Consider the following 26,575-nt stretch of genomic DNA (forward strand, 5'->3'; position numbering starts at 1 on the left):
CTAAACTGAAAACTGAGGACATGGAAGTCTCTTGCTCAGGTGTTTTTTTGTGTTTTTTTTTTAAATATACTTTTATTGATTTTAGAGAGGAAGGAAGAGAGATAGAAACATCAATGATGAGAGAGAATCATTGATAGGCTGCCTCCTGCATGTCCCCTACTGGGGATCAAGCCTGCAACCCCGGCATATGCCCTTGGCCAGAATCGAACCTGCGACCCTTTAGTCCGCAGGCCAACGCTCTATCCACTGAGCCAAACCGGCTCAGGCTTGCTCAGGTTTTAATCAGGAGTCTGGCCAGGGCTCAGTGGGTAGAGCATCTGCCCAAGGACAGATGAGTAGTGGGTTTGATCCCAGTCAAGGGCAGGTACCCTCAGTTGCAAGCTCCAACCCTGGCCCCAGCTGGGGTGTGTGCTGGGGGCAACCAATCAGTGTATCTCTATCACATTGATGTTTCTCTCTCTCCCCTCCTCTCTACTCTTTCACACACACAAAAAAAAAATCAATGGGAAAATATCCTCAGGTGAGGATAAAAGAAAAAAAAGAGTGCGGATAATGAAATGCTTTGATTTTTGTCCAAGTAGTTTCCTCTGCTCTAACTTTATCTTTAACACGTTAAGCGCCCGGCCTGTTTTGTCTTCAGGATGGAAAGTATAGTCACTGGTGACTGACATGGGGCTTAACGTGTTAAGATCCTCAGATGTTACAATTTGCTCCCTGTGATGGGCACTGGTGCGCGGAGGAGACCTCTCTTCAGGAAGAAATGACTGCCCCAGCCCCTGGGGCTGCTGCCAGAAGAAGGCCCTCAGCTGCCAGCCCTCTGACAACAGCAGAACACGACCCTGCCCAAGGACAGGCATCCCACCAGTGACGCAGCAGGGCAGCCGGCACCCACGCCTGGTCCATGAGAGGACAGGTGCGTAACGCCCCCTCGACACCTGCAGGCGGTGGCGGAGGCCCCGGATTCTGCGGTCCTGTCCTTCCCCTCCTTCCACGGGGTGCATCTCAAGAGCACTCCCTAACACTGTCTTGGTGCAATAGCTGACATCTCAGAGTTAGCTTCCCTAGGACCCTACCTACGGCACCACCCAAATGAAGAACATAATTAAACTAAAAACCAACCTTCGAAATAGCCAGCAACACACACACAAAAACAAAGCAAAACAAACAAAAAAAACCCACAAAACTTTAGCTCAAGTTCCTTTTTGAGTCCTTTCAGATAATCAGATGCAAAACACATCCAGTCCTGCCAGGACTCCAGCCTCGCCTCCCCACCGCCCCTCCCGACCGCCCAGGACTTCACAGCCATCCTGGTCCAAGTCCCTTCCATGCCTGAGCCAGCCGCTGGGACTGTGCTGGGCTGCATATCTGGCGCTTCGGCCAGGCGGGGCGCGCTGTGCTCTCTGTTCCTAGAACACACAGATAGGAAGGTGGTCACTGTACTGATGCTGTACTGTGTCGGGAACGAACTGTGTAAACAAGGCTTTGTAACGAACTTTGTGGTTTTTGCAAATAAAAACGCTGTAACTCCTGGAGTCGGCACTGCAGTTCAGCCTCTGCTTCGGCAGGGTGCTGCAACTGTAGTCGCTGGCCAGCTTAATAAAGGCTCCTAAATCTTGATCTGAGTCCCTGGTGGTCGTCTCGGCGGGTAGCCCCATTACAGGGCCAGACTTCATTCAAGCCCCATCTCTGTCACTTGATCACATTCAACTTCACTTTGTCCATTTGTAAAATGGGGATAAACACAGTTTCTCTATCAAAGGCTGTGCTGAGAGTTAAACAAGTTAACACAAAGGACTTAGAAGAGTGGACGACCCAGAGGAAGGGCCAAATAACTATCATAGCTTTGTGGATGGAAAAGGGGCCACATGCTACCAACAGCTCAGGGAAGGCCTGCATGACAGTTTTGCAAATTGAGAGACCTAAAGTCACCACTAAGGATGGTCTGAAATTAAACTTTAACTAAAAGCAGTTTATGGTGGGTAGTCACAACCTAGGCTGGTATCTTCCCTGACAAAGCTGAGCCTGTTGTCGTTTTGCATCTGCGATAATATATCCTTGGAATGTGAAAGTAATTTTCCTTTTCCTGGACCCCTCAAACCACAGGCACCCTCTGCAGAGGCCACAAATCCCCTCCTTGTTACCAAGTTAATTGTTGACTGTGCCCTATCCTGCACGAACCTAAGTAAAGGAGTATGTGCCTATCGCTTTACTTTTTATCCAATCGCAAAGGTTCCCCGCCTTTGCTTTCTCCTGCCTCCCTAATCCATCACCAGTGGAGTTCATGTGACCCACTACCGTCTCCTCCTTGGATTGTGATGTACAAAACATGGCGGAAACCTGCCAGTCTCTGGAATATTATCCCAATATGCTGAGATCCTGCTCCCGCCCTTGTTGACAGTTTGGCTCAAGTAAACTCACAAACATTCTTCACAGTTTGAATGTTTTTACATTAGCATTACTTGGCATAGGGCGGCAGGATTCCAAAGAAGCTCGCCCGGGACCATCCTGCGGACCCAGACCCGGTGCTGGGATCCAGCAAGGGGCCCATTGAGCCCACTGATTCCCCGCCCAATGGCTGAACTCCGGTGAGTTGTCTCTTGGATCTGGGACCTTCCCTTGCTTTTGGGAGAGGGTCTGACTTTATTTGTTCTGTATTTTTAAACCCTCAAGGTGGAACTAAGGTTAAGGGTAAGAACCCAGGCTAAGGCAAGACTGGAGGGGAAAATGGAGGGCTGGTTTTGATTTTGGCTTTTCAGTTGGAATTGCTTTCTGAGAGTCTGAGCAAACCCCTCACTATATAAATGAGAGCTGAACTCCTTCAGCTGCGAAGATAAAGGGGCCCATGCTCCCTGCAGCGCGGTTCTCGGGTGTCCTTAGGTGACTGAGAATCTTTGTGGAGGTGTCAGAGGTCCTTCCCACAATGTGCAGGAGCCCCATAGGGAAGCCCCAACTCAACCGTAATTAACTACCTGGCTGATCCCAGGGCCCCACAAGGTTTGGTCTGCAGGGGCCCAGCCCTTCTGGCTGTTTCAGACAGCGGGAGAGAAACTGAGACACCTAAGAGGGTTGAATGCGACTCGAGGGGTGAGGGCCTCGCGGAGCTCAATCCATAGGCAGCACACTTGGACCCACTACAGCAAGCATGTCAAACTCGCAGCCCACAACGAATGTTTTTGCGGCCCAGCCAATATAACGGTATGTAAGAAATGTTTTAATAAAAGTCATAACTTAATTTTTACAATATCCTGTTATGCATAATTATTAATAACAAACTACAACGTTCGATAATGACTGATTACTATAATCGTGTTGTATTCATTTTCCTTACGTACCTTACACACAGGCGCACCATTTCTCTCTACTAACACTAGCAGCGAATATTTTAGCAGCCAATGGCCACGTCATTAGTCATGGACTGACATGTTTGGTGTGCGCAACAGGAAATATTTCGCTTTCTGAGAACAAGAAAAATAGGTTTATTTGCGTTATGCTTATTAATTTGCGCAGTTATTCAGTGTCTGGTAAGTTAATGTTCAAGAAGAAAATATTAATTTTTATTAAAATGTTCTATTATTTTATGTTAACGATGACACATTTATTTCAGCCCTTTGTACTCAGCATGTCTCTATCGAAATAAACCTACGTTTCTATGAAAATTGAAGCTTTTGTTTTTTTTGTGGCACACAAACACTTACACCTTGTTTATTTGGCCCATGCGAGCCTTTGAGTCTGACATGCTTGCTCTACATAACATCCCTAGGAAATTTGCTCAGACTGCAGATATCCAAAAATAATATATCAACACGAGAAATTGTGCCTCCAAAGCTAGAAACTCCCAGACCCCAGCCCTCATTTAATACTCCCGATAGGAAGCCTTTACTTGCAAGTGCTTTGCAGAAATGGGAAGATTTAACCAGAAAACATCAACTTAAAAATGGCCCAAATGCAGTTGTCCTTGGGTACTACATTAATATTTTGCCTGCAGAAATTAGAAAAAGGCCGGCTCTAACATTAAACTGAATGACTATATGGGAAGCATATCTTGATTTGGAAATTAGAAGCTTCTAAGGAGACACATAGAAAAAAGATTCTTCCAAAAACAAAGAAATTAATAAGAAATTTTAGAGACTGTCTCATAACTAATGTTCTGAAGCTAATAAATGCCTGCCCCCCATCCCCACTTCCTTTCTGAGCTTCCTTGTCCACACTTGCCCTTTCCCCTCCTTCCTTCCCCTTCCAGCTCCTCTACCACCACTGACTTGAAGGAAAATAAGAAGAGGGATTCCAACAGCTCCCTTTGGGAAAAGCTGGTCCCAGCCAGAGAGGAACCAGCAATTGTTCCCAACTTTACCCAGGACCCTGATGGATTCACAAAAACTTAACTGTCAGGACATGTGATCCTGGCTGTTCTGGCCTGTTCCAATTAAAACACCCACTGGTTTCTAAGGGCAAGCGACAGAGTTACTCAGTAAGGTCTGCTGTGAGACTGTAGAGGAGTGTTTTGCTGTAAAAAGCCAGGTCACCATAAGAAAGATGGTTTAACAAGAAAACCTGAAGTGTGATTTACAAAGAGAAAACAGAAGCGAGCATAGGGCTGCTCCAGGACTATGAGAGGGTATTTCCCTTCTCCTTACTAACTCTTCAGGAGAAATTGAAATTATCATAAAAGGGGAAGTTCCTAAGGGCCTTGTAGATCCTGGGGCTACTTTATCTGTTACTAACCCTGCCCATGTCAGCTTCCCTCTGCCTCGGAGTAAGGCTTCTGTACAGATGGTGGGAGTACCTACGCAACCAATGGCTGCTTAAAAGTCAGGACCAGCCGAAACCGGTTTGGCTCAGTGGATAGAGCGTCCGCCTGCGGACTGAAGGGTCCCAGGTTCGATTCCGGTCAAGGGCATGTACCTGGGTTGTGGGCACATCCCCAGTAGGAGATGTGCAGGAGGCAGCTGATCGATGTTTCTAACTGTCTATCTCTCTCCTTTCCTCTCTGTAAAAAGTCAATAAAATATATTTAAAAAAAAAAAAAAAAAAAAAGTCAGGACCGGTCCCCTTTCAACTGGGGCACGTTAAGGGACAGCATAGATTTTACTGGTCAAATCGGCCCCAATTCCCCTGACAGGGAGAGGCTTTTAAAGTCACTGATGCCCACGTATGTTTTTTGCAGAAGGGAAATAAGTATTTAGAACTAAATGAACCAGATACTGAACCAAAAGGGAAAATGATGATTTTACAAGAACCTCCCAAGAGGAAACTAACCTTGAAACTGACCGAACTTTTGCTAACCACCTTTTCTTCATGACTAACTTCCATGACAGCCTGAGAGGAGGCTTAGCAGGGGACCCGCCCCTCAGAATGGCCCAAACAGCCCAGAGATGTGCAGAGATGCCTAACCCTCTGCTTGCTACACATGCCTCTGGAGATGGGAACCTGGCCACAGGGCCTTGAGGGTCCCCTTTTCTTTTGGGGTACAAACTCTTCAACTGGGAGGGAAAAAAAGGCTAATCTTGCCCTAACCTTTTTGGCTCAGTGGATAGAGCATCCGGTCCCAAGGATATCTGGTCTAATTAGCATATTATGCTTTTTTTATTATAGACTAGAGGCCCAGCATTTGAAATCACGGGGTAGTCCGCCGCCCCTCCCATCCATCCAGGCTTTGTAGCAGGTTTCTTTCAGGCCACACCCTAAAAGGGCAGCTGCTTTTTTATGTCTTAGGCCCATACAAAGGTCTTCAAAGACCCCGACTTGCCTTCTGACCATTGTAGGTTAACACGTTTGTCTTAAAAGCTGTGAAGTGCCTACTTTTTAAAACAGCCGGCCACACACCGCCCCCCCCCCCATTGTCACATCATCCGGGTTACACTTATAAACCTCACAGCAGCACAAAGTACACACGCGGGTGAGCTCCTCTGCCTTGGCGTGTACAGTCAGTCAGCACTTAGTACATTATCTTATTTTTGTGAACTGAGAACTGATCGACCAAACCTTTCAGGCAGACCCACCAGACGATAAATATCACCATCTGGTTGATTCACAGAGTATTTGGGCATAAACATTTCAATTACAGCTTTGTGTTTAGTATCAAAAGCCTTTCCTTGTGGGCGTGTTTTCGCTACAGATCCCTTGCTCTGGATTACACTTTGAAAACTGCCTATTACAGATAAAGCGCCTTTCCAGGTACGCTTCTGAGAAACAGATGTATTTATGCACACAAAGCTGTGTGCACACCTTTTCACGCACGAATGTCCATATGATGCCTGCGCCGTGTTCCCAGCACATGCCCACCGCGTGTGTGCGGCCGCGCCCCCGGGTCCCGGCATAAACAGGCTGCCCCGGGACACGGGGGCCCCACCGGCCTCCCCAGCAATGTTAACTGGCGTCGCTACACCAGCTGCTGCATGAACCTCTCCACCCCCACGGGGCCTGGGGCCTGGGGCCGCACGGCCCACACCCACCCGAGCCGCTCCACCTGGGGCTCCATGTGGGGTGGAGGTGGGGCAGCCAGTGCGGGTCTTTATTTTTAAAAGACTACGCAGCATACACCCGGCCCCCAGAGCTGCCCCGGCCTGGGTGAGGGGCCGCTGGAGGCTTGCAGGCCAGCCGCACCCCCCCTTCCCATGGAGGCAAGGGTCCCCTGTGGGGCGCTGGGCCTGCCTGGGCGAGGGGCCTCGGGGCATGGGGTGGGGGGTTGGCTAGCTGACCCACCCTCAATCGGGGTAGGAGAGGCTGATCTGGGGTGGGGCTGGGGGAGGAGCTGGGTTCGCTGGCCACAATGGGCGTCATAGCGACCGTTTAGGTGTTACAGCCACTCGGTTTTTATTATATAGACTAGAGGCCCGTTGCAGGAAGATTCCTGCAAGAATAGGGCTTCCTGCGACCAGAGTGAAGCAGAGAAAAGAGCCTTCTCCACTGCCTCGCTCCCTCCCCCACTGCCTCGCTCCCTCCCCCACTGCCTCGCTCCCTCCCCCACTGCCTCGCTCCCTCCCTTCTCCTCCGCTTCGCTCCCTTCCGCAGCGCTTGGCTTCCTTCTATGCTGTCTTCAGTCTTCGCTCCGGCACCTGCGTATGCAAATTAACTGTCATCTTTGTTGGGTTAATTTGCATACTCGTTCTGATTGGCTGGTGGGAGTAGCGAAGGGATGGTCAATTTGCATGTTTCTCTTTTTTAGTGTAGATTATCCTCCTTATAGATTCCTAGAGAAACAGTATCTGTTTCCCTAGAACTCTTTCCCTATTAGACATGAAACATTTAACTTAGGTACTTGTTAATCTTTCCTACTTGCTAGACAATGATATTCTGATTATCAGCTATGATAATGAAGTTAATGTTCTGTTGGCCACACACTGGTGGTCTTTACTATCAGTATGAGCTTTGGTACATTTTTCAGGCTAATCTATTACAAAGGACCATCTTGGACAAACCCCTCCAAGAACACCTCCCTAATGATTCCCCTGGTGCCATTATATACGGATCTAATCTAGATGAGTATTTGAGATGAGTATTGTCTAACTATAGGAATGGATGAAACTAACTGCCCAGAAGGAAAATGAGAACTTCTGGGTAATAAAATAGCAGATACTTGTTCCCCTCCGATCCTTCCTTGTCTAATATTAGACATTTTCTGTTCCTAATCAGTGTTACTGGTTTAATATTATTGCTTTTGTTCCTGGTATGTAAATGTTACACTAGATGCAGAAAAACAAAACTTATGACAAGCAGCAAAAATACTTGGACCATGGTGGCTCAAATATTAGAAATGATGCAACATACTTTTTAACAAGGACATATAGGATCTGACTGCCTCTCATTTAATTGCCTTTTATTTTGAATAACTAGTTGCCCAATGCACGAAATTCATGCACATTGAAAGGGAATTAATTAGAGGAACGTAACTTGGACTATCTAATATCAATAATATTTGAGCGTGAGGCAGTCCGCGTTTCTGAAATTCAATGACATGAATTTTAGCTATTACTTTGCCAAATAAATGGAATTTACATTTCTCATTTAAAAGAGCATTCAGCTTCATATTAAAAACTCTGGCTACAGCCGAAACCGGTTTGGTTCAGTGGATAGAGCGTCGGCCTGCGGACTGAAAGGTCCCAGGTTTGATTCCAATCAAGGGCATGTACCTGGGTTGCAGGCACATCCCCGGTAGGAGATGTGCATGAGGCGGCTGATCGATGTTTCTCTCTCATCGATGTTTCTGGCTCTCTATCTCTCTCCCTTCCTCTCTGTAAAAAATCAATAAAATATATTAAAAAAAAAAAAAAAAAAACAACTCTGGCTACAAAGTCAGGTCTGTTTTCAACTTTTTGCCAGTGTTGTAAATTGTTTCCAATATCTGCCCATTTGGGGTTGCATGTCATGGTTATGAATAAATCGGGCTTGCCATACCTTGTTACAATTGCCATAGCATCCTGATATCGCTGCTGCATATTTCTGGGACCACCCTCAAAAGATGATGAAAGTATTATCATTTAACCAATTGGCACATTGTCATTTTCAGATCTAGATTTGAGATAATCCATCAAACCACTATATTTTTCAACTCGCAACTTAGATTGGTTTGCTTCAATGAAATTTATCTGATTGGCCTCCATTTTTGAATACGAATCCACGATAAACTGTTGAGTTAATTTTCCTGCATTTAAAATAGGATTGAACGTGTCCTGGACAGAGAGATGAAATTCATAATACTGCATTTGTGTGACTCGTGCCCTTACATTTTGTCTAGTATTATGGTCAATTATACTGTTGTCTTTGAGTCTTACTGCAATATCTGTTCCCCAGCCTTTTTCACCATGTGGAAAAAGATTAGGATATGTCATTGCATCTAATGTAGGAAACAGGATACTGATTTGTTTCATTTTAGTGGCATTTGGATTATTGGGATCTGGTTTACAATGAATGAGCAAGTCCCTTTCAAAAGGAGGTTCTCCATCTTCATTTCTGAATATGACAGCAACCTCGGTTACACAGGGAGAATTATATCTACCTGGGTCACTGTTGGGATCGTATTTAATCGCCATTGTTACCTCTGTGGGAGCAAGACCTTTTGCTGCTGTTTCAGATTGGGCTTCCTTTTCTACCTCATGTAGCATCTTGTATGACTTTGTTAATTCACTTATTTCATGCATGAGGTTGTTGATGTTGATCATGAGTCTTTCTGACTAGCCCTGGTTTTCTGGCATTGCTAATCTTTTATTTGTCGCTTCGGCTGTATCCAAAATATAGAGTTGAGCAAAATTCCGAGAAACACCATCCGAAGAATGTAAAGTTCCAGTTCGGTGATAAACTTGTCCATGTATTCTAAAACAGTATGGTCCATATCCTGATGGCGATGCAATATTTGCACCCATGGAAGCAAAAGCAAAATAACTATTTATGGAATGAATATTTTCCATGAATTTTTTACTGTCAGAATCTTCGTTTGTCATTAACCTTTTTAAATACATTAATCTTTTAAAATATGTCGGGTAACCTGGAAAATGTATATCATTTGGACAGACTTTCCCTTTGCTACAACACCGAGTAAATTTCCCATTGGATGGTTTTTCATCAGAGAAATTTAGTGATAGGCAAAATTCATACCTAAGTCATTCCACAACTATGTTAGAGAATTGCATCCTTGTGTACTCCATTTTCGCTGAGAAGGCAGTTCCTACTAGTATTGGTAGTACTTGTTAATGACTGTTCTCTAGACATATTCTGTCGTCGCCACTGCTTTCTTTCAACTTCAAAGGCACGACTTTGGTCTTTAGACATTTTGTGTCGATGATGCCGGTGTTTTTTGGCACCAGGGTGACGTTTTTCCAGTAGCTGGTCTTCAGATACATTCTATCACAGGCGCCGCCTTCTTTCAAGATCAGACGCCGCTGAGAGCTGTCTGACCAAAGGCTGATTCTGGCTCATTCTGTGGGGGGGGGACTTCCTCCTCCCTGCTGCCAGTTTCCACAGCTGTGATGAGGAAGCTGGGGTGACAGAGGGAGCCGCGCCCTCCAAGCCGCCCTCTCTCTCGCTCTGCTCTATGTCCAGCGGTCTCCTGCTCTGCCAAGTCCTCCAAACCCCCCGCTCTCCGCCAGCGAAGGTCCCAGGAGCCCGCGGGTGTGACTTGGCGCAGCAGGCCTCACCTCCCGGGCCGGCTATGGTCCCAGGAACCTGCGGCCACAGCCGCCGTTACCTCCTGGGGCGCCTGACACCTGCGTATGCAATTAACCACCATCTTTGTCGGGTTAATTTGCATATTCACTCTGGTTGGCTTGTGGGCGTGGCTTGAGCATAGCAGAGGGATGGTTAATTTGCATGTTTCTCTTTTATTATATAGGACAATCATTTGACCTTAAGTGCCATCTAAGGTTATGGTCTTGCCCCATCCCCAGTGGTCCACCCTGGTCAGCAAGACAAATGCTGCCACTGAGAATTCCCAGGAATGAGCCTGCCTAGCACTGTGGGGCTCCATGATCCAACCAAAAGGCTGGTCATCAGTGCATCCCTTGGATTGATTTATGGCCAAAAGGGGGATGTGTGGACGAAAGGGGCCACATGCTGACCTGACAAGCTCAGGGGAAGCCTGCATGGAGGTCTTGAAAACTCAGAGACCTAAAGTCACCACTAAGGATGGTCTGAAATTAAAACTTTAACTAAAAGCAGTTTATGGTGGTAGGCACGTCGTAGGCTGGTATCTTCCCTGACAAAGGTCAACCTTTACCTTCACTGAGCCTGTTGTCTTTTTGCATCTGCGATAACATATCCTTGGAATGTCAAAGTAATTTTCCTTTTCCTGGACCCCTCAAAGCACAGGCACCACCCTGCAGAGACCACAAATCCCCTCATTGTTACTGAGTTAATTGTTGACTGTTCCCTATCCTGTACGCACCTCTGTAAAGGAGTGTGTGTCTATCACTTTACTTTTTATCCAATCGCAGAGGTTCCCCCCCTTTGCTTTCTCCCACCTCCCTAATCCATCACCATTGGAGTTCATGTGACCCACTTACGTTTCCTCCTTTGATTATGATGTATAAAATAAGGTGAAAAACTGCCATTCTCTGGAGCATTATCCCAATACACTGAGATTTTGTGTCCCAGCAATTGTTGACAGTTTGGCTCAAATAAACTTGAAAAAATTCTTTACAGGTACGGATGTTTTTTTAAGTAGCAGCTTCTTCTGCCCATAGCTCCTCTGCACATGCTTCTTTTTCTTACCCCAGTATTTTCTTCAATTAGACATAAATGAATGTAAATCTGCAGGAGTGTAAGTACGCCAGCCCACCAAACCCTCTCCTTCACCACTGTAACTGCCCGGGCAGCCAGCAGAGCGGAGCAGCCAGCAGCCACCTCATCAGTTCTGTTGCCCTCGCCTCATCGCGACCCCCTATGCCCGTGACCTTGAACCTGTACTGGGCACACTGTACACATACATACACCAATGGCTACTAATGTCCATGATGCACCAAGACTGAAGGGAACTCCGTCCTTTGCGTTGTGATGTTTAATTCACTCTAAGTTCACAGGAAGAAAAGCCACTGGGTCCAAGGCATCAATCAATAGACCTCTGGCCCTTGCATGCGCAGAAAACCTCCACTTAACCTTGTTCCTCGCCAGTGGAATCCTCTGCTCTCCAAACTTCTTAAAGAAGTTGTCTACGCACAGTTTCCAGCCAACACACCTACCCACCACCCGCCTCCTCCTGCAGGACAGCTTTGGCCCTGACCTTGGAATTAAAATTGCTTTTACTAAGGTCACCAGCCATCGTATTTCTCAATTCTAAGATGCCCTGATTATAAGGTATAACATCAATTTAGTAAGAGCTTCTTGAGGGGAAATTATATTAAACATATATAGCATCAGATTAATATATTAATTATATTAAATTATATTAAATTATATTAAACATATATTAAACACACCCAATTTCCAAAACATTAAAATAATCATAGAATCAAGAACATGCAGCATTCTCGTCACCTTCTATGTCTTTTGCAAGATGTTTGCCCTGCCCATCACCCTCCTCAGAGGTCCCTCCAGCCCCTTGGTTTCTATGTGTGGCCTCAGAGTCCTGTCTTAGCTTCACTTCCTCTGTCCATCTCTTAATGTGTGATCCCCAGCATCATCCTGGCCTTTTCTCCTCTCCATATTCCCCAGGAAATCCCAAGTGCAGCCCAAAATTCATTTACACCACACAGGCCACCTCTAGCCACTCCCTCTCACCTGAGCTGCAGGCTCCTGTCCCGGTGCCTGCTGACACGTCCACGGACTTCCCACCACTCCTCCTGCCATCGCCCACTGCCTCTCTCCCCACTCCTCTCCAGGTTGGCGGGACCACCGTTTACTCGGTCACCTGCAGGCTACCACCACCTGCCCTTCACTCTAGTCAAACACCAAGCTTTACAATGTCATCTCCCAAATCTGCTCAAGCGGCCCCTCCTCGTTCCCATGGCCAGTCTCAGTGCCTGCATCGCCCGAAGAACTGCAGTTCTTCTCTAATTGGCTTCTCTGCCTTGTTGAATCGCGTCCGACGCAGGTTCCGCCCCCCTCACCCCCCACTGCTGAGGAGGAGCCCGCGTGTGGTGAGCACTCACTACATGCCAGGCACGGCGGTGAGCACACCTCACAACTACTGTTTCGTCCCAACAACAGCCTGAGTCTTTGGGTGATACTGCTATTATCCTCTTTATTTTACATGGGGAAACTGAGGCCCAGAGCTGTTGAGTGATGGAACAGATTCAAATCCATGCTTCCACAGCGCCTATAAGAGAGCATCCACATTCTTCAGCAAGACCAGGTTCAGGCACTACCTGACCTTGTGATGGGCTGTCATCACCCTCTGCTCCTGCAATTCACCCTCCAGCAACTGAACACTGAATCCAGTTCCCAGAGCAGCACAGCTGTTTTTTTACAACACACTGCTCCAGCCACGTAACGCCCTCTCCCCTCTCTTCCTCCACGATTCCTTCCAGCCAATGGCCTCCCTCAGCAGAGCCAAGGCCCCCACTGCCCAGTGCAAAGCAGTCACAGCAGGTCTGTGAGTCAGAACATCATCTGTGCACCGGGTCCCCTGCCAGGCACAAACCCCAGGGAGCAGGGACCACACGCTATTTAATATGCTGAGTACTCAGCTCCAGGCAAAATCTGCTCAAGTTTGCAATGAACAACATAGAGCAGGGGTCCTCAAACTACGGCCCGCAGGCCACATGCAAATACAAATATTGTATTTGTTCCCGTTTTGTTTTTTTACTTCAAAATAAGATATGTGCAGTGTGCATAGGAATTTGTTCATAGGTTGTTTTTTTTAAACTATAGTCCGGCCCTCCAATGGTCTGAGGGACAGTGAACTGGCCCCTGTTTAAAAAGTTTGAAGACCCCTGGCATAGAGCCTTAAGGTAGGTCCCAGCAGACATTCATTATAACATCCACTTGTTGAGGCTCATCAACAAAGATAAGTCCATTTTCCAAACTGGCAGATAGGATGTGTCCAAATGAAGTGGCACAAAGGGGCCACATGCTAACCTGACCAGCTCAGGGAAGGCCTGTGTGGCGGCCTTGCAAACTCAGAGATTTCAAAGTAATCTCTGATGGTCTGAAATTAAAACGTTTAAAATTTAAAAAGCAGTCTATGGCCGAAACCGGTTTGGCTCAGTGGATAGAGCGTCGGCCTGCGGACTGAAAGGTCCCAGGTTCGATTCCGGTCAGGGGCATGTACCTGGGTTGCGGGCACATCCCCAGTGGGGGATGTGCAGGAGGCGGCTGATCGATGTTTCTCTCTCATCGATGTTTCTGACTCTCTATCTCTCTCCCTTGCTCTCTGTAAAAAATCAATAAAATATATTTAAAAAAAAAAAAAAAAAGCAGTCTATGGCCCTAGCCAGTTTGGCTCAGTGGATAGAGCATCGGCCTGCGGAGTGAAGGGTCCCGGGTTCCATTCCTGGTCAGGGCACATGCCCGGGTTGTGGGCTCGATCTCCAGTAGGGAAAGTGCAGGAGGCAGCCAATCAATGATTCTCTCTCATCATTGATGTTTCTCTCTCTCCCTCTCCCTTCCTCTCTGAAATTTATTTATATATATATATATATATATATATATAAATATATATAAAAGTAGCCCAGTGCACAAAATTCGTGCACATTAAAAGGGAATTAATTGCCCTAACTGATTTGGCTCAGTGGATAGAGCATCGGCCTGCAGACTCAAGGGTCCCAGGTTCGATTCCGGTCAAGGGCATGGACCTTGGTTGCGGGGACATCCCCAGTGGGGAGTGTGCAAGAGGCAGTTGATCGATGTTTCTCTCTCATCTATGTTTCTAACTCTCTATCCCTCTCCCTTCCTCTCTTTAAAAAAAAATCAATAAAATATATATTTTTTAAAAAGGGAATTAATTAGCAGAGATATTTTAATATTGCTATTTGCCCTTTCTCTATAAAAGAAGTGTGCAAGAAGAAAGGAAATTAGTAAAATGTATATGAAAATAATACATAAATTTATTAATAAATAAACAGTAACAAAAGGATATAACAAAAACAGAGGCATGATATAAAAACGACAAAAACATTATATGAAAACAACAAAAACATGATATAAAAACAACAGTGATGCAAACAATGACTGATAAAGTGATTAAACTTATTCTAGCATCTCCCTGTACACCATATTAAGAGTGAAAACACTTTCAGAGTGCTTGACTAATTTCCCTTGTGATGAAGTATTTAGAACTTTAACTGTAACATCACATGCTCTTCAAACTCGAGAGAAAGCAACATATAACTGACCATGTGCAAAAACGGGTTTAGGTAGGAATATGCCTACTTTGTCTAGAGTTTGTCCTTGTGATTAATAATAGCCATCACAAATGCTGGCATCACGGGAAACCGTCGTCAAATCAATTTAAATGGGAGGCCAGTGTCAGATGGGGACAAATCAATTCTTGGAATCAGAACAACCTCTCCCTCTGCAGATCCTGTTAATACTTCAGCTTCGATAATGTTAGGTCGTAATCTTTTGATAATAAATCTGGTGCCATTACAAAGACCCTATTTACTATTGAGATTTCTCAATAGCATGATTGCACCCACTTTCAATTTTAATTTATGACACAGCATTCCCGAAGGAGTAATACTATTAAGAAATTCGATGGGAAAATTTTCCTTTTCAGCATCATCTGTGGAATCAATGGAATCATCACTCAAATAGGTATGAAAATCTCCATCGAGTATATCCAAAATGTCTTCATTTAATTTTTGAACATGCTCATTTTTTGGACAAAGAATTGCACGTTTAGATATATTTTTAATATTATCTATAGCAGTGGTTCTCAACCTTGGCTGCACATTAGAATCACCTGGGAATCTTTTTAAAATCCTGGTTCCTGGGCCTCATCCTCCGGAAATTGTTTCTTTGTTATGGGGCGGGGCCACAACATTAGTAACAAAGAAACAGAACTTCTGGAGGATGAGGCCCAGGAATCAGGATTTTAAAGATTCCCAGGTGATTCTAATGTGCAGCTAAGGTTGAGAAACATGGATCTATATAGTATTTCCAAAGGTAGCTTCAATAATAGATCCATTACAAATCATTTCGCTTCCAGGCTCTGCTCCTGCCTGAAAACTCGCCCTCCAGGAAACAGCTGGGGGAGGGCGCAGCCGTTTCCAAGACAACCCCTGCCTGCAGGACTTCCTTCCGGTTGGTCTTGGTTCTGGCCTTGACGTTACACCCAGGGTTTTTACATAAGTAGATTTTTTTTTAAAGGAAGTGTATGGTGGGTAATCAGGTCCTAAGCTTCCCAGAAAAAGATCAACTTTGATCTTAACTGAGCCTATTGTGTTTTTGCATCTATGATAACATGACTTTGGAATGTCAGGGTAACTAGTAACTTCTCTTTATCCAGACCCCTCAGGGCACAACCAATGCACCTGGGAGACCACAAACTCCCTCACTGTTCTTGTTATCGTGTTAATTTTTGACTGTTAACTATTCTGTACCCACCTATGCGAGATTAGTATGTCTTATCACTTCATTTCATCCAATCCCAGAGGCCCCTGCCCCTTTGCTTTCTCCCACCTCCCTAACCTACCACCAATGGAATTCCAGTAACCCACTAGCGCAGCAGTTCTCAACCTGTGGGTCGCGACCCCTTTGGGGGGTCAAACGACCCTTTCACAGGGGTTGCCTAAGACCATCGGAAAACACATACAGTGGGGCCTTGACTTACGAGGGTCCCGACTAACGAGTTTTTCGAGATATGAGCCGTCTCTCGGCTGATTTTTTGCTTTGAGTTGCGAGCTAAAATTCGGTTACAAGCCAGCTTCGGATACCCCACCGCTAGTTGGCACAGCGAGCGTCACAGTGAACGCCACAACATCAGCCCAGCATCACGTGTCTCACTCGTTCACTTTAAGCAGTTAGCTCTTAGTTGAAGCATCAGTTGTGCTCGCATTTGTGCTTGCAGTTATTTTGCAAAACTTCGTTTTTTGGGTGTCCGGAACAGATTAATGGCATTTCAATTCATTGTAATGGTGAAAATTGATTTGACATATGAGTAATTTGAGTTACGAGCTCCGTCACGGAACAAATTAAATTCGTAAGTCAAGGCCCCACTGTATATAATTACATATTGTGGTTTTTTTCTACATATTGTTTTTGTGATTAATCCCTATGCTTTAATTATGTTCAATTTGTAACAATGAAATTGGGGGTCGTGGCATTAGGAAGGTTGAGAACCACTGCACTAGCGGATCCTCCTTTGAGGATAATTTATAAAAGTGGGTGAGAATTGCCTTTCTCCGGAAAAGGAGCATCATTTCAACACATTCAGATTCTGCTTCTGGAAATTGTTGACAGTTTGGCTCAAATAAACTCACAAAAATTCTTTACCAGTTTGAATGTTTCTTATATTAACAGAAAAAACAAACTTAATTTAAAACCCAATCTTTAAAAAAATTTAATACCAGCAAAGGTGTGTGTTTTTCCAAATGTTCAGTTCTGGGGGTGGGGGGGATGAGTATCCTATTAATCTTTCTTAAAACTTAACTTCATTAACTTAACGATTAAGTGTCTTCAAAGTTGCTTCACAGTCTCCAAACTATTTAACCCTCTGCCCCCTTACCGCCCCCTCCCCTGCAGAGGCGGCACCCGCGGGGGAGGGGTGCGGGGAGATCAGAACGCGGGAAGTTCCAGGAGGTTTTGTAATGCACTCAATCAGCAGCAGAAAGTGGGGACAAGGTGCGTGCACTGAAAACACCCCACTATCTTCAAAGGCCCGCGGCGGCAGCGGGAAGTGTTCCTTCAAAATTCCAATGGGAAGGCTCTCCCCGCAGGGCCTCCAAACAGGACCGCATTTGAAAACAGGGCTTTGGACTCGGCCATTAAGGGCCTCAAGACACCCTCTCCTCCCATCGGACTGGGCGCCGGCGACAGGGCGGGCGGGGGGCGGGGACCAGCTCCAGCCCAGCTCCTGGGGAGAAGGACGCGCTGGGGGCCGCCGTTCTGTGGGGCTTGCTATCCCGGCCGGAACAAAAATAAAATTTTGGGAACTAGCTATCGTTATAAGAAATATTGATCATTCTGTTAAACTTGATTACTTGTTCTGAGTAAGTAAAGCGCACTGTAACCTGGCTGCGCGTGTGCCCCTGAGAGAGGGGCCTGGCGTCAGCCCAGGAAGGCGGTGGCCCAGGATCCTTCCAGAACTGCCTCTTGTCATGGAAAGATTAACCTTAAGGCCCCAACAAGGGACCCCACCCAGCCCGCATGGCCAGCAACTGCAACCATTTACTCATTTTCATTCCTTTTGCCTGCTTTCCTGCCTGTAACCCACTTCCCCCAGTAACCTTTGTCCTTCTGCCCAACATTAGCAGCCGGCTCACGGGGGAGAGCAGATGTCTGTGGATGACCTGCTGCTCTCCACGCTGCCCGCAGGATTGGAATAAACGCTCATGTAGGATTCAACCCCGCCTCTGCTGAACTGGCTCAAGTAGTGACAGGCAGTGCAGTTTCATAAGCTGGGCACCAGTAATGGGCATTTCATTCGAATCCCCAGGGATTCTGAAGTCAGCATGATGACATTTCTGCACAATGAAAGACTCCACATTCTGCCCAGAGAAGGACACCATCAACAAAATGAAAAGGCAACTTATTGAATGGGAGAGAATGTTTGCAAATCATATATCTGATAAGGAGTTAGTGTCCAAAATATGTAAAAAGAAATTGCATACTACTTGATAGCAAACACACACACACACACACACACACACACACACATGCTAAAAAGTGGGCCACGATTCTGAATAGAGATTTTCCCAAAGACATACAAAGGGCCACCATGATATAACACCTCACACCTGCTAGAGTAGCTATTATCAAAAAGACAAGAAATAACAAGTGTTGCCCAGGATGTGGAGAAAAGGGAGCCCTGCACTGTTGGGGGATGTAGATCGGTGCAGCAACTATGGAAAACAGTATGGAGGTTCCTGGGGGGAAAATTAAACAGATGACTACCATATGAGCCAGCAATTTCATCTGAGTATTTGCCCGAAAAAAATAAAAACACTAACTCAAAACGTTACAGCCCCATGCCCACTGCAGCATTTACAATAGCCAAGTTATGCAAACAACCTTATTATCCATCAACAGACAGTGAATATTATTCAGCCATAAAAGAATAAAATCTTCAACTTCAACAGTAGAGAAATGGAAAAATAGAATGAGCAATATTCGTAGGATAAAATGCTATCATCCAATAAAAGAATACATATCTATATATTTAAACATCTACAGATAGTTACTTGTAATTTATTTATGAATAGCTCATTATGAAATAAAATTTCGGGGGGGGGGGGGATGAAATCTTGCCCTTTGTGACAACATGGATGGACCTTAAGAATATTACGCTAAGTTAAATAAATCAGAGAGAAAGACCAATACCCTATCATCAGTTACATGTAAAACAAAAACAAAACACACACACAACTTCATAGATACAGAGAACAGATTGGTGGGTATGTAATATACAGCATGAGTACAGTTAATAGTACTGTATTGAATATTTAAAGTTGCCAAGAAAGTAAATCTTAAAAGTTCTGTGGACAGAAGGGGCCACATGCTGATCTGACAAGCTCAGGCCTGCATGGCGGTCTTGCAAACTCAGAGACCTAAAGTCACCACAAAGGATGGTCTGAAATTTAACTTTAGCTAAAAGCAGTGATGGTGGGTGGTTTCATCGTAGGCCGGTATCTTCCCTGACAAGGTCAACCTTTACCTTACCTGAGCCTGTGTGTCTTTTGCATCTATGATAACATCCCTGTGAAGTGTCTGGGTAACTTGTAACTTCCCTTTTCCCGGACCCCTCAGGGCACAACCTAATGTGCTGGGCGCCAGGACAGAGACCACAGGTTCCTTCATTGTCATGTTAATTGTTCCCAAACCCACCTAAGTATGTGTCCATCATTTTACTTTTTATCTAATCCCAGGGGTACCCCCTCCCCCCCCCCCCCCCCCCCCCGCTTCCTTTCTCCCACCTCTCTAGTCTATCACCAATAGATTTCAGGTAACCTACCCTTTCCTTTGATTGCAATGTATAAAAATAGAGGAAAATCCACCATTCTCCGGAGCATTATCTCAATCAATTGTTGACAGTTTGGCTCAAATAAACTTACAAAAATTCTTTACAGGTTTCAATGTTTTTACATTAACCGTAACTCTCTTCATCACAGAGCCTTAGCCAAGTAGCTCAGAGCATCATCCATCCCTATGTCAGGGCACATACAAGAAGCAACAACTGGAAGCATAAATAAGTGAAGCAACACATTGATGTTTCTTTTTCTCTTTCCCTCCCTCTCCCTCTCTCACTTTAAAAAAAAAAAAAAAAAAAAAAAAAAAAAAAAAAACCCACAATTTTAAAGAATCAATACATTTTTAAAAAATTGTTTAAGTTTTTATCCCAAGGGGGAAAAAATCTGTAACTATGCATGGTGATGGTTGTTAACTAGACTGACTGTGGTGATCATTTCACAATGTAAACAAATAGTGAGTCATTGTGCTGTACACATTAATTCAATAAAAGAGAAAAATAATTAAATTATTTAAAGATCAGCATGCCAGGCCAGTGTGGGTCAGTGTTGAGCATAAACCTATGAACCAGGAGGTCATGGTTTAATTCCTGGTCAGGGCACATGCCCAGGTTTCAGCTAGTGTGCAGGGGGCAGCCAATCAATGATTCTCTCTCATCACTGATGTTTCTATTTCTCCCTCTCCCTTCCTCTCTGAAATCGATAAAAAATATATTTCAGAAAAAAGAATAACAGGAAATGTGAAATTTGTGTCACACCAGGAAACACTGAATGCTTAAATAAAACTTAAATGGTGAAATGAGGTAACAGATGAGTAAGAAATAGATTACTACACCATCAAGATCTGAAATGTGCATGTGAGTCTTGGTAAATGTCCAGGAAAGAAAAATGGCAGGAGACAAAGAGCACAGGTCACCTGGACACTGGCTGGCGGAGGGGCAGGTGGCCGAGCACAGGGGTAGGAGGCGGGGAGGAGGGAGTTAGGTACAGAGAGGGAGGAGGTGATGCTGGCATTCACACTCAAATCAATCAAGCATGTTCTCAAACAGTCAGGTGTGCCAACTGGGGATATAATGCCTGAAATCACTTTGTATCCAAGTAATACAAAAACTAGCAAACTGTATTTCCCAAAATAGATCCCATGTAAACACTTATCTCATCTGTGTGCTTTTCTTACATGGTGACGAGGTAGAGCCTAAGTCCTCTGGAATCTGGGCAAAGTCTCTGACTGTCTGGACCAGTGGAGTGGCGGCAGAGAGGTCCCCGAACACACACATTTAGATTTGTGCCTGGTATGCACTGTCTCATTCGATTCTCACAGAAACCTTGAGACAAGTACTACTGTTACCGTCCATTTTACAGATGAGAACATGGAGGCTGAGCATAGTTGCCCCAGATCACACAGCTACAAGCAGCAAGGCAGGAAACGTAACCCAAGTTAGACTTAAAAGAGACCCTTAGAGATGCATGTACAGGAACAGCTGTGTATTTAGTGCAGCAAAGAAAAGTAAATGCCAACAAGGATTTACAAGTAACTTGTTATAGCCACACAGTGGAATCTGCTTAAAGCATATTTTGATAATGTTTACTATTCCCAAATGAGGAAAGACTGGAATGAAATGCCAGCGTTAAGTGTTTCTCTCCAGATAATAGGATTACATGTGATTTTCTCTGTATTCCTCAGTGTTTTCTCATTTTTCTACCTAGTCCAGTGGTCGGCAAACTCATTAGTCAACAGAGCCAAATATCAACAGTACAACGATTGAAATTTCTTTTGAGAGCCAAATTTTTTAAACTTAAACTATATCGGTAGGTACATTGTTATGAACTTAATGAGGGTGCTCCTAAGCTGGCCTTTGCTAAAAACGTCCTCAATCTGATTGAGGTACGTTCGCTGAAGTCGACCCCTTCCAACTCTCCCATCCACACTCGTCTTGTAACTTGTTGTCTATCGCCTTTCCGAAAACCGACCTCTGCACATGGGCCATGAAGTTTCAATCGCACTGTACATGCGCACCCGCACGTGGTATTTTGTGGAAGAGCCACACTCAAGGGGCCAAAGAGCCACATGTGGCTCGCGAGCCTCGGTTTGCCGACCACTGACCTAGAGCATGTATCATTTCTTCATAAAAATAAGACTTCAGCCCTAACTGGTTTGGCTCAGTGGATGGAGCGTCTGCCTGTGGACTGAAAGGTCCCAGGTTGGATTCCGGTCAAGGGCATGTACCTGGGTTTCGGGCACATCCCCAGTGGGAGATGTGCAGGAGGCAGCTGATCGATGTTTCTCTCTCATCGATGTTTCTAACTCTCTGTCTCTCTCCCTTCCTCTCTGTAAAAAATCAATAAAATATATTTTTAAAAAATTAAAAAAAAAAAATAAGACTTCAGCCCTAACTGGTTTGGCTCAGTGGATGGAGCGTCTGCCTGCTGACTGAAGGGTCCCAGGTTCAATTCCGGTCAAGGGCATGTACCTTGGTTGCGGGCACATCCCCAGTAGATGTGTAGGAGGCAGCTGGTCGATGTTTCTCTCACATCGATGTTTCTAACTCTCTATCCCTCTCCCGTCCTCTCTATAAAAAATCAATAAAATATATTTAAAAAATAATAAAAAAAAAATAAGACTTCAAAACAGTAACTCTCTTCCATCCTATGCTCCCAAAACGGGTTGTACTTTGACAACCCCTGGCGCCTCTGCTCTGTGTTTTACAGGTTACTGTAGCCTCCGGCTGCTTGGGAGCAGAGCAACCCAGGGATGCTCACACCCCCAGCTCCTCCCTCTCCTTGGCCAGAGGGAAGGTGCTGTGATGAGAAGGATTCCCAGAGGGTGGAGGCCTCCAGGCACCTAACAGAATCCAACACCCATTCCTTATACACGCAGGTCAAACCCACAATGGAAAAGATGCTTCTTTCTACTGCTTTATTAAGAAATCTGTGTTTTCTCTCTACACCCTGTTAGTTATTATAAATTTCCTTACGTAGCTTTCTTGTTATGATTTTGCTTGAATTCGTTTTTTTAGAAAGGAAGGGAAGGGATGAAACGAGCCAGCCAGCCTCAGGTTTTCTCTACAAGTTCATCCAAACTTCCCCTCTCGCCATGGACCGCCCAGGACCCTGGGCCAGGAGGGCAGCACTTGGCTCGCTGCCTCGCGGTGGGCTCATTGTTCCCAGTGCCTGGGCTCCCCTGGCTCCCCGCAGAGCTTGACAGCAGGTGTTACTCACTGTTTTATCCCTGATCTCTGGCACCGTGCTCAGAGCACTGTAAATACTCATGTTTACTGAATTAACAAATGCATTTGACGTTGCTGTACAACTAGAACTCAAAAACAGGCTCCCCGCCCAGGCTGGCCGGGTCACCACCACTCCTCATTCCTGAAGGTTGGGGTGGGACAGAGCAGGAAGGCGTGGGCAAGAGGAAAGCTTTGAGACCCAACAATAGGCATGAGAGTCTACACAGCACCTCGGCTGAAGTTTCAGTGATGTCAGCGGCGCTCCGAGGCGACAGAAAGTGGTGCGGGCAGTGCAGGCCAGGAGGGCTGCCCTCCACCGCCCCTCCTGAGCATTCTCAGCAGAATTTCCAGTTCCACCAGCTCAGCGCCGCCCCTCCCCCGCCCCGTTCCCTGGGAAGGTTGGCCTGCCAGCCCAGAGCTCCAGGGGCAGGGATCAAACTTCCTGCCAGCCAGCTGCTTCCTCTGGCCCTCCCCCACCCTCCCGCACCCTCCCCCACCCCGGGAACAATCGACAGGAGCCAGACTTTGGACGAAACCCTGCTTATTATCAGCGAGTCGCAGGCAGATGAGCTCTTGAGTTTTCAGTGCCTGGAAAGCCCCAGAATGTGTCACTCACGTTGCTTCCCACAATCCCCTCAAACCTGGGAATTCTCCCACAGCCGCACTGACAAGTGGGCCTACGGAAAGGAAGCAGGCTTGAGTGTAGATACCTCCTACGTCTCTCTTCAGTGCTAACAAGTGTGAAAAACAGGCTCCATCATTTCTCTGCCCCCACATAAACTGGTAGCTTTCAAGCCTGATCGGAGCAGGGGTGTCAGCCATTTCTGTGTCCACAGAGCAGCCCCCCACCCCGACTTGGGAGGGGTCCTATGGCCAAGGTAACACACCAGAAGTTCTCAGGGTGCATTCAGTGAAATGAACAGGATGAAGGATGGACGGGCTGTCTACAGTTTGCCTCTTTTTGTGTAAAAAAAGGGAGTAGAAACACACATATTTACATATACACGTATCTGTATAACAAAGCCCTGGGGACCCAGGGGCCTGCGGGGAGGTATGCGGGGGGGGGGCAGTGCCCGAGCCTGTCATGTCATTGTATTCTCCAAGCTCACCCAGGTATTAATCTATTCTAAGTACACTTCTTAAAAAGCGTTAAAAATCCCGGAAGCTCTAGCCCAAACCAAAACTTGGCTGGCGGCCCCTGGATCACAAAGACTGAGGAGAAACGTCACCCATGAACGTGTCCGGGCCCGAGGGCGTCCCGAGGGAGAGCGCGGGTGCGGACCGCTCACCCCCGGCTGTTGTCCCTCGTTTCTAGTTTCAAGGGAACGTTCTTTCCCAGGAGCCCACAGGGGCGGCTACCGTGTGAGGCTGGGCATCGCCCTGAACAGCAAAGCCAGAAGCAACGCCCACAAGAATCAGCAGGACCCGCACACCAGCCCCACGGGGTCCACACACCCGCACACCCGCCCCGAGGGGTCCGCACACCGCACACCCGCCCCACGGGGTCCGCACACCCGCACACCCGCCCCACGGGGTCCGCACACCCGCACACCCGCCCCACGGGGTCCGCACACCCGCACACCCGCCCCGCGGGGTCCGCACACCCGCACACCGGCCCCGCGGGGTCCGCACACCCGCACACCGGCCCCGCGGGGTCCGCACACCCGCACACCCGCCCCGCGGGGTCCGCACACCCGCACACCCGCCCCGCGGGGTCCGCACACCCGCACACCGGCCCCGCGGGGTCCGCACACCCGCACACCGGCCCCGCGGGGTCCGCACACCCGCACACCCGCCCCGCGGGGTCCGCACACCCGCACACCGGCCCCGCGGGGTCCGCACACCCGCACACCGGCCCCGCGGGGTCCGCACACCCGCACACCGGCCCCGCGGGGTCCGCACACCCGCACACCGGCCCCGCGGGGTCCGCACACCCGCACACCGGCCCCGCGGGGTCCGCACACCCGCACACCGGCCCCGCGGGGTCCGCACACCCGCACACCGGCCCCGCGGGGTCCGCACACCCGCACACCGGCCCCGCGGGGTCCGCACACCCGCACAGCGCTCTCGGGGGAGGGGCCCACAGGGCCGGGTGCTCGGCGGCGGGAGCTGCCGCCCGCAGGTGCCCCGCTCGGGTGTGGGCTCCCCGGTCCTCCCGCGGGGAGGCCACGCCCGGGACGGACTTGTGAGCCCCGGGCGACAGGACAGGCCCCTCCCCGGCCCTCGGCCCCATCCAGCGCTTTCACCCTCCAGCCCGAGGGCGCGCACCGCCGACCCGCCTCCGGGGGCCCGGCTGCCAGCCCGAGGGGCGGGACAGGTCCCTGCGCCGCTTCCCAGTCCTCGGCGGCGGGCAGCCCCTCTGCCTTTCGGGGTGGGGGGCGGGGTAAGAACCAGAGAGAGTCCGGGTGAGAGTGTTCCCGGGCGAACCCGGACCGGCAGCGACCGAACCTGCAACCCAGCGCTGGACCGGGAACGGAACCCGCCGCCCTGGTGCGCCCGCGGCCCCCCACTGGCTGCTGGCCAGGCCCGTGCGCGCACAGACGGGGAGACGGGGAGACGGGGAGACGGGGCCCCGGCCTCAGGTCACCAGGAACGCGAAGCCAGGCCGGACCCGGGGGCGGGGGCTCCTGCCGCAGCCGCGCCCCGACCGGGATATCCCCCTCCGGGTGGGGCCATGAGGCGAGCCAGCTCCTCCCGCCCCCCGGACATGGCCTCCAGGACCCCGTACGCCCGGCGCAGGCCACCTGCCCTGGGGCTCGCGGGCCCCCGGCGACACGGGCCCCCGGCGACACGGCCCCGCAGACCGCGCGGGCCGAGGTGCGATGGAGACCGAGGAGGGAGCGCGGGGCTCAGGGCACCGCCGCCCGCCCGGGAGGGCTCCTGACCCAGGTCTTCCCGGGAGCAACTTTGAAAGCTGTTTCCGGAGGAAATTCGGGTTTCAGTTTTATCTCCTCTTCGGGCTCCGCACGCAGACCCTCCAGCAGCCGCCCCGCCACCCGAGCCCGGGAGCCAGAGGCTCTCCGGCCGCCAACCCCCGCCCCCCCGCGCCGGGAGTCCTGGGGTCCCTTCGGGAGCGGGGCTCGCGGCTGCGGGTCGGGATTGCGGGGGCCCTTCCCAGGGGCACGTGGAACCAGGACCCTCACCTGGGTCAGGGCGGGGAGGGGAGCCGACTGCGCCGCACCGAGGGCGGGGGGCGGGCGGGGCGGGCGGGGGAGGCAGGGCGCGCCGGGCGTGGCAAAGGCCGCGGAGGGGGAGGCCGGCAGGTTCGGGCCCGTCCCGGCGCGGGCAGGGCCGTGGGGGCGGCGCGCTCCACCTCGGACCCGACCCACCGACCCTTCCCGAAACCCAGGAACTTACACAGGATCACGGACGCGAAGAGAAGCAACTCCTGGCTTCCGACTTTCGCCTTCGAACCCATCACGATCAGAATCCCGAGGCGAAAGCGCCCCCGAGCCCGGGACAGACCCAGCCGCGCGCCGAGCTTGGGCCGCGGTCGCGCCGCGGCCCGTCCCCCGAGCGGGATTGGCTGGGGCCACGCCCCTTCGCGTTGCGATTGGCAGAGGCAGACGCCGCTCCGCTGAGTGACTCACCGCCGCCAGGTGCAGCCATGACCACACCCCAGGGGCGGGGCGCCTCCCAGCCGAGGTGCCCGATTGGCCGGAAGCCCGCCGAGCCGGAGACCAGTCCCCTCCTCCCTCAGGTGCGCACCCTGCCCGGGCGGCCTCGGGAAGTGGGGTCTCTGACTGGCTGGGGGCCGGCTGGAGCGCGGGTGGGGAATGCCTGGAAAGGCAGGTG

The 26,575-nt window shown here is 48.7% G+C and overlaps 1 protein-coding gene across 5 annotated transcripts in view; it reads right to left on the reverse strand.

Moving 5' to 3' along the window:
• The window catches only part of F11R (F11 receptor), a 43,443-nt gene extending 16,868 nt beyond the window's left edge, over positions 1 to 26,575 (reverse strand). For 2 of the 5 annotated variants that reach the window (XM_036342884.1, XM_036342886.1), the window contains exons 1-2: positions 3,333 to 3,367; positions 1,330 to 1,406 (exon numbers count right to left, since the gene is read on the reverse strand). In XM_036342884.1, coding sequence (XP_036198777.1) covers positions 1,330 to 1,406; positions 3,333 to 3,352 — 97 coding nt within the window. In that variant the 5' untranslated portion in view covers positions 3,353 to 3,367. Of the gene's footprint in view, positions 1 to 1,329; positions 1,407 to 3,332; positions 3,368 to 26,137 lie in introns of those variants that run through there. The other 3 variants (XM_036342888.1, XM_036342885.1, XM_036342887.1) reach the window with 3 other exon arrangements.

Source organism: Myotis myotis, unplaced genomic scaffold, assembly GCF_014108235.1.
Source record: "Myotis myotis isolate mMyoMyo1 unplaced genomic scaffold, mMyoMyo1.p scaffold_m19_p_18, whole genome shotgun sequence".
In the NCBI taxonomy this organism is placed as follows: domain Eukaryota; kingdom Metazoa; phylum Chordata; class Mammalia; order Chiroptera; family Vespertilionidae; genus Myotis; species Myotis myotis.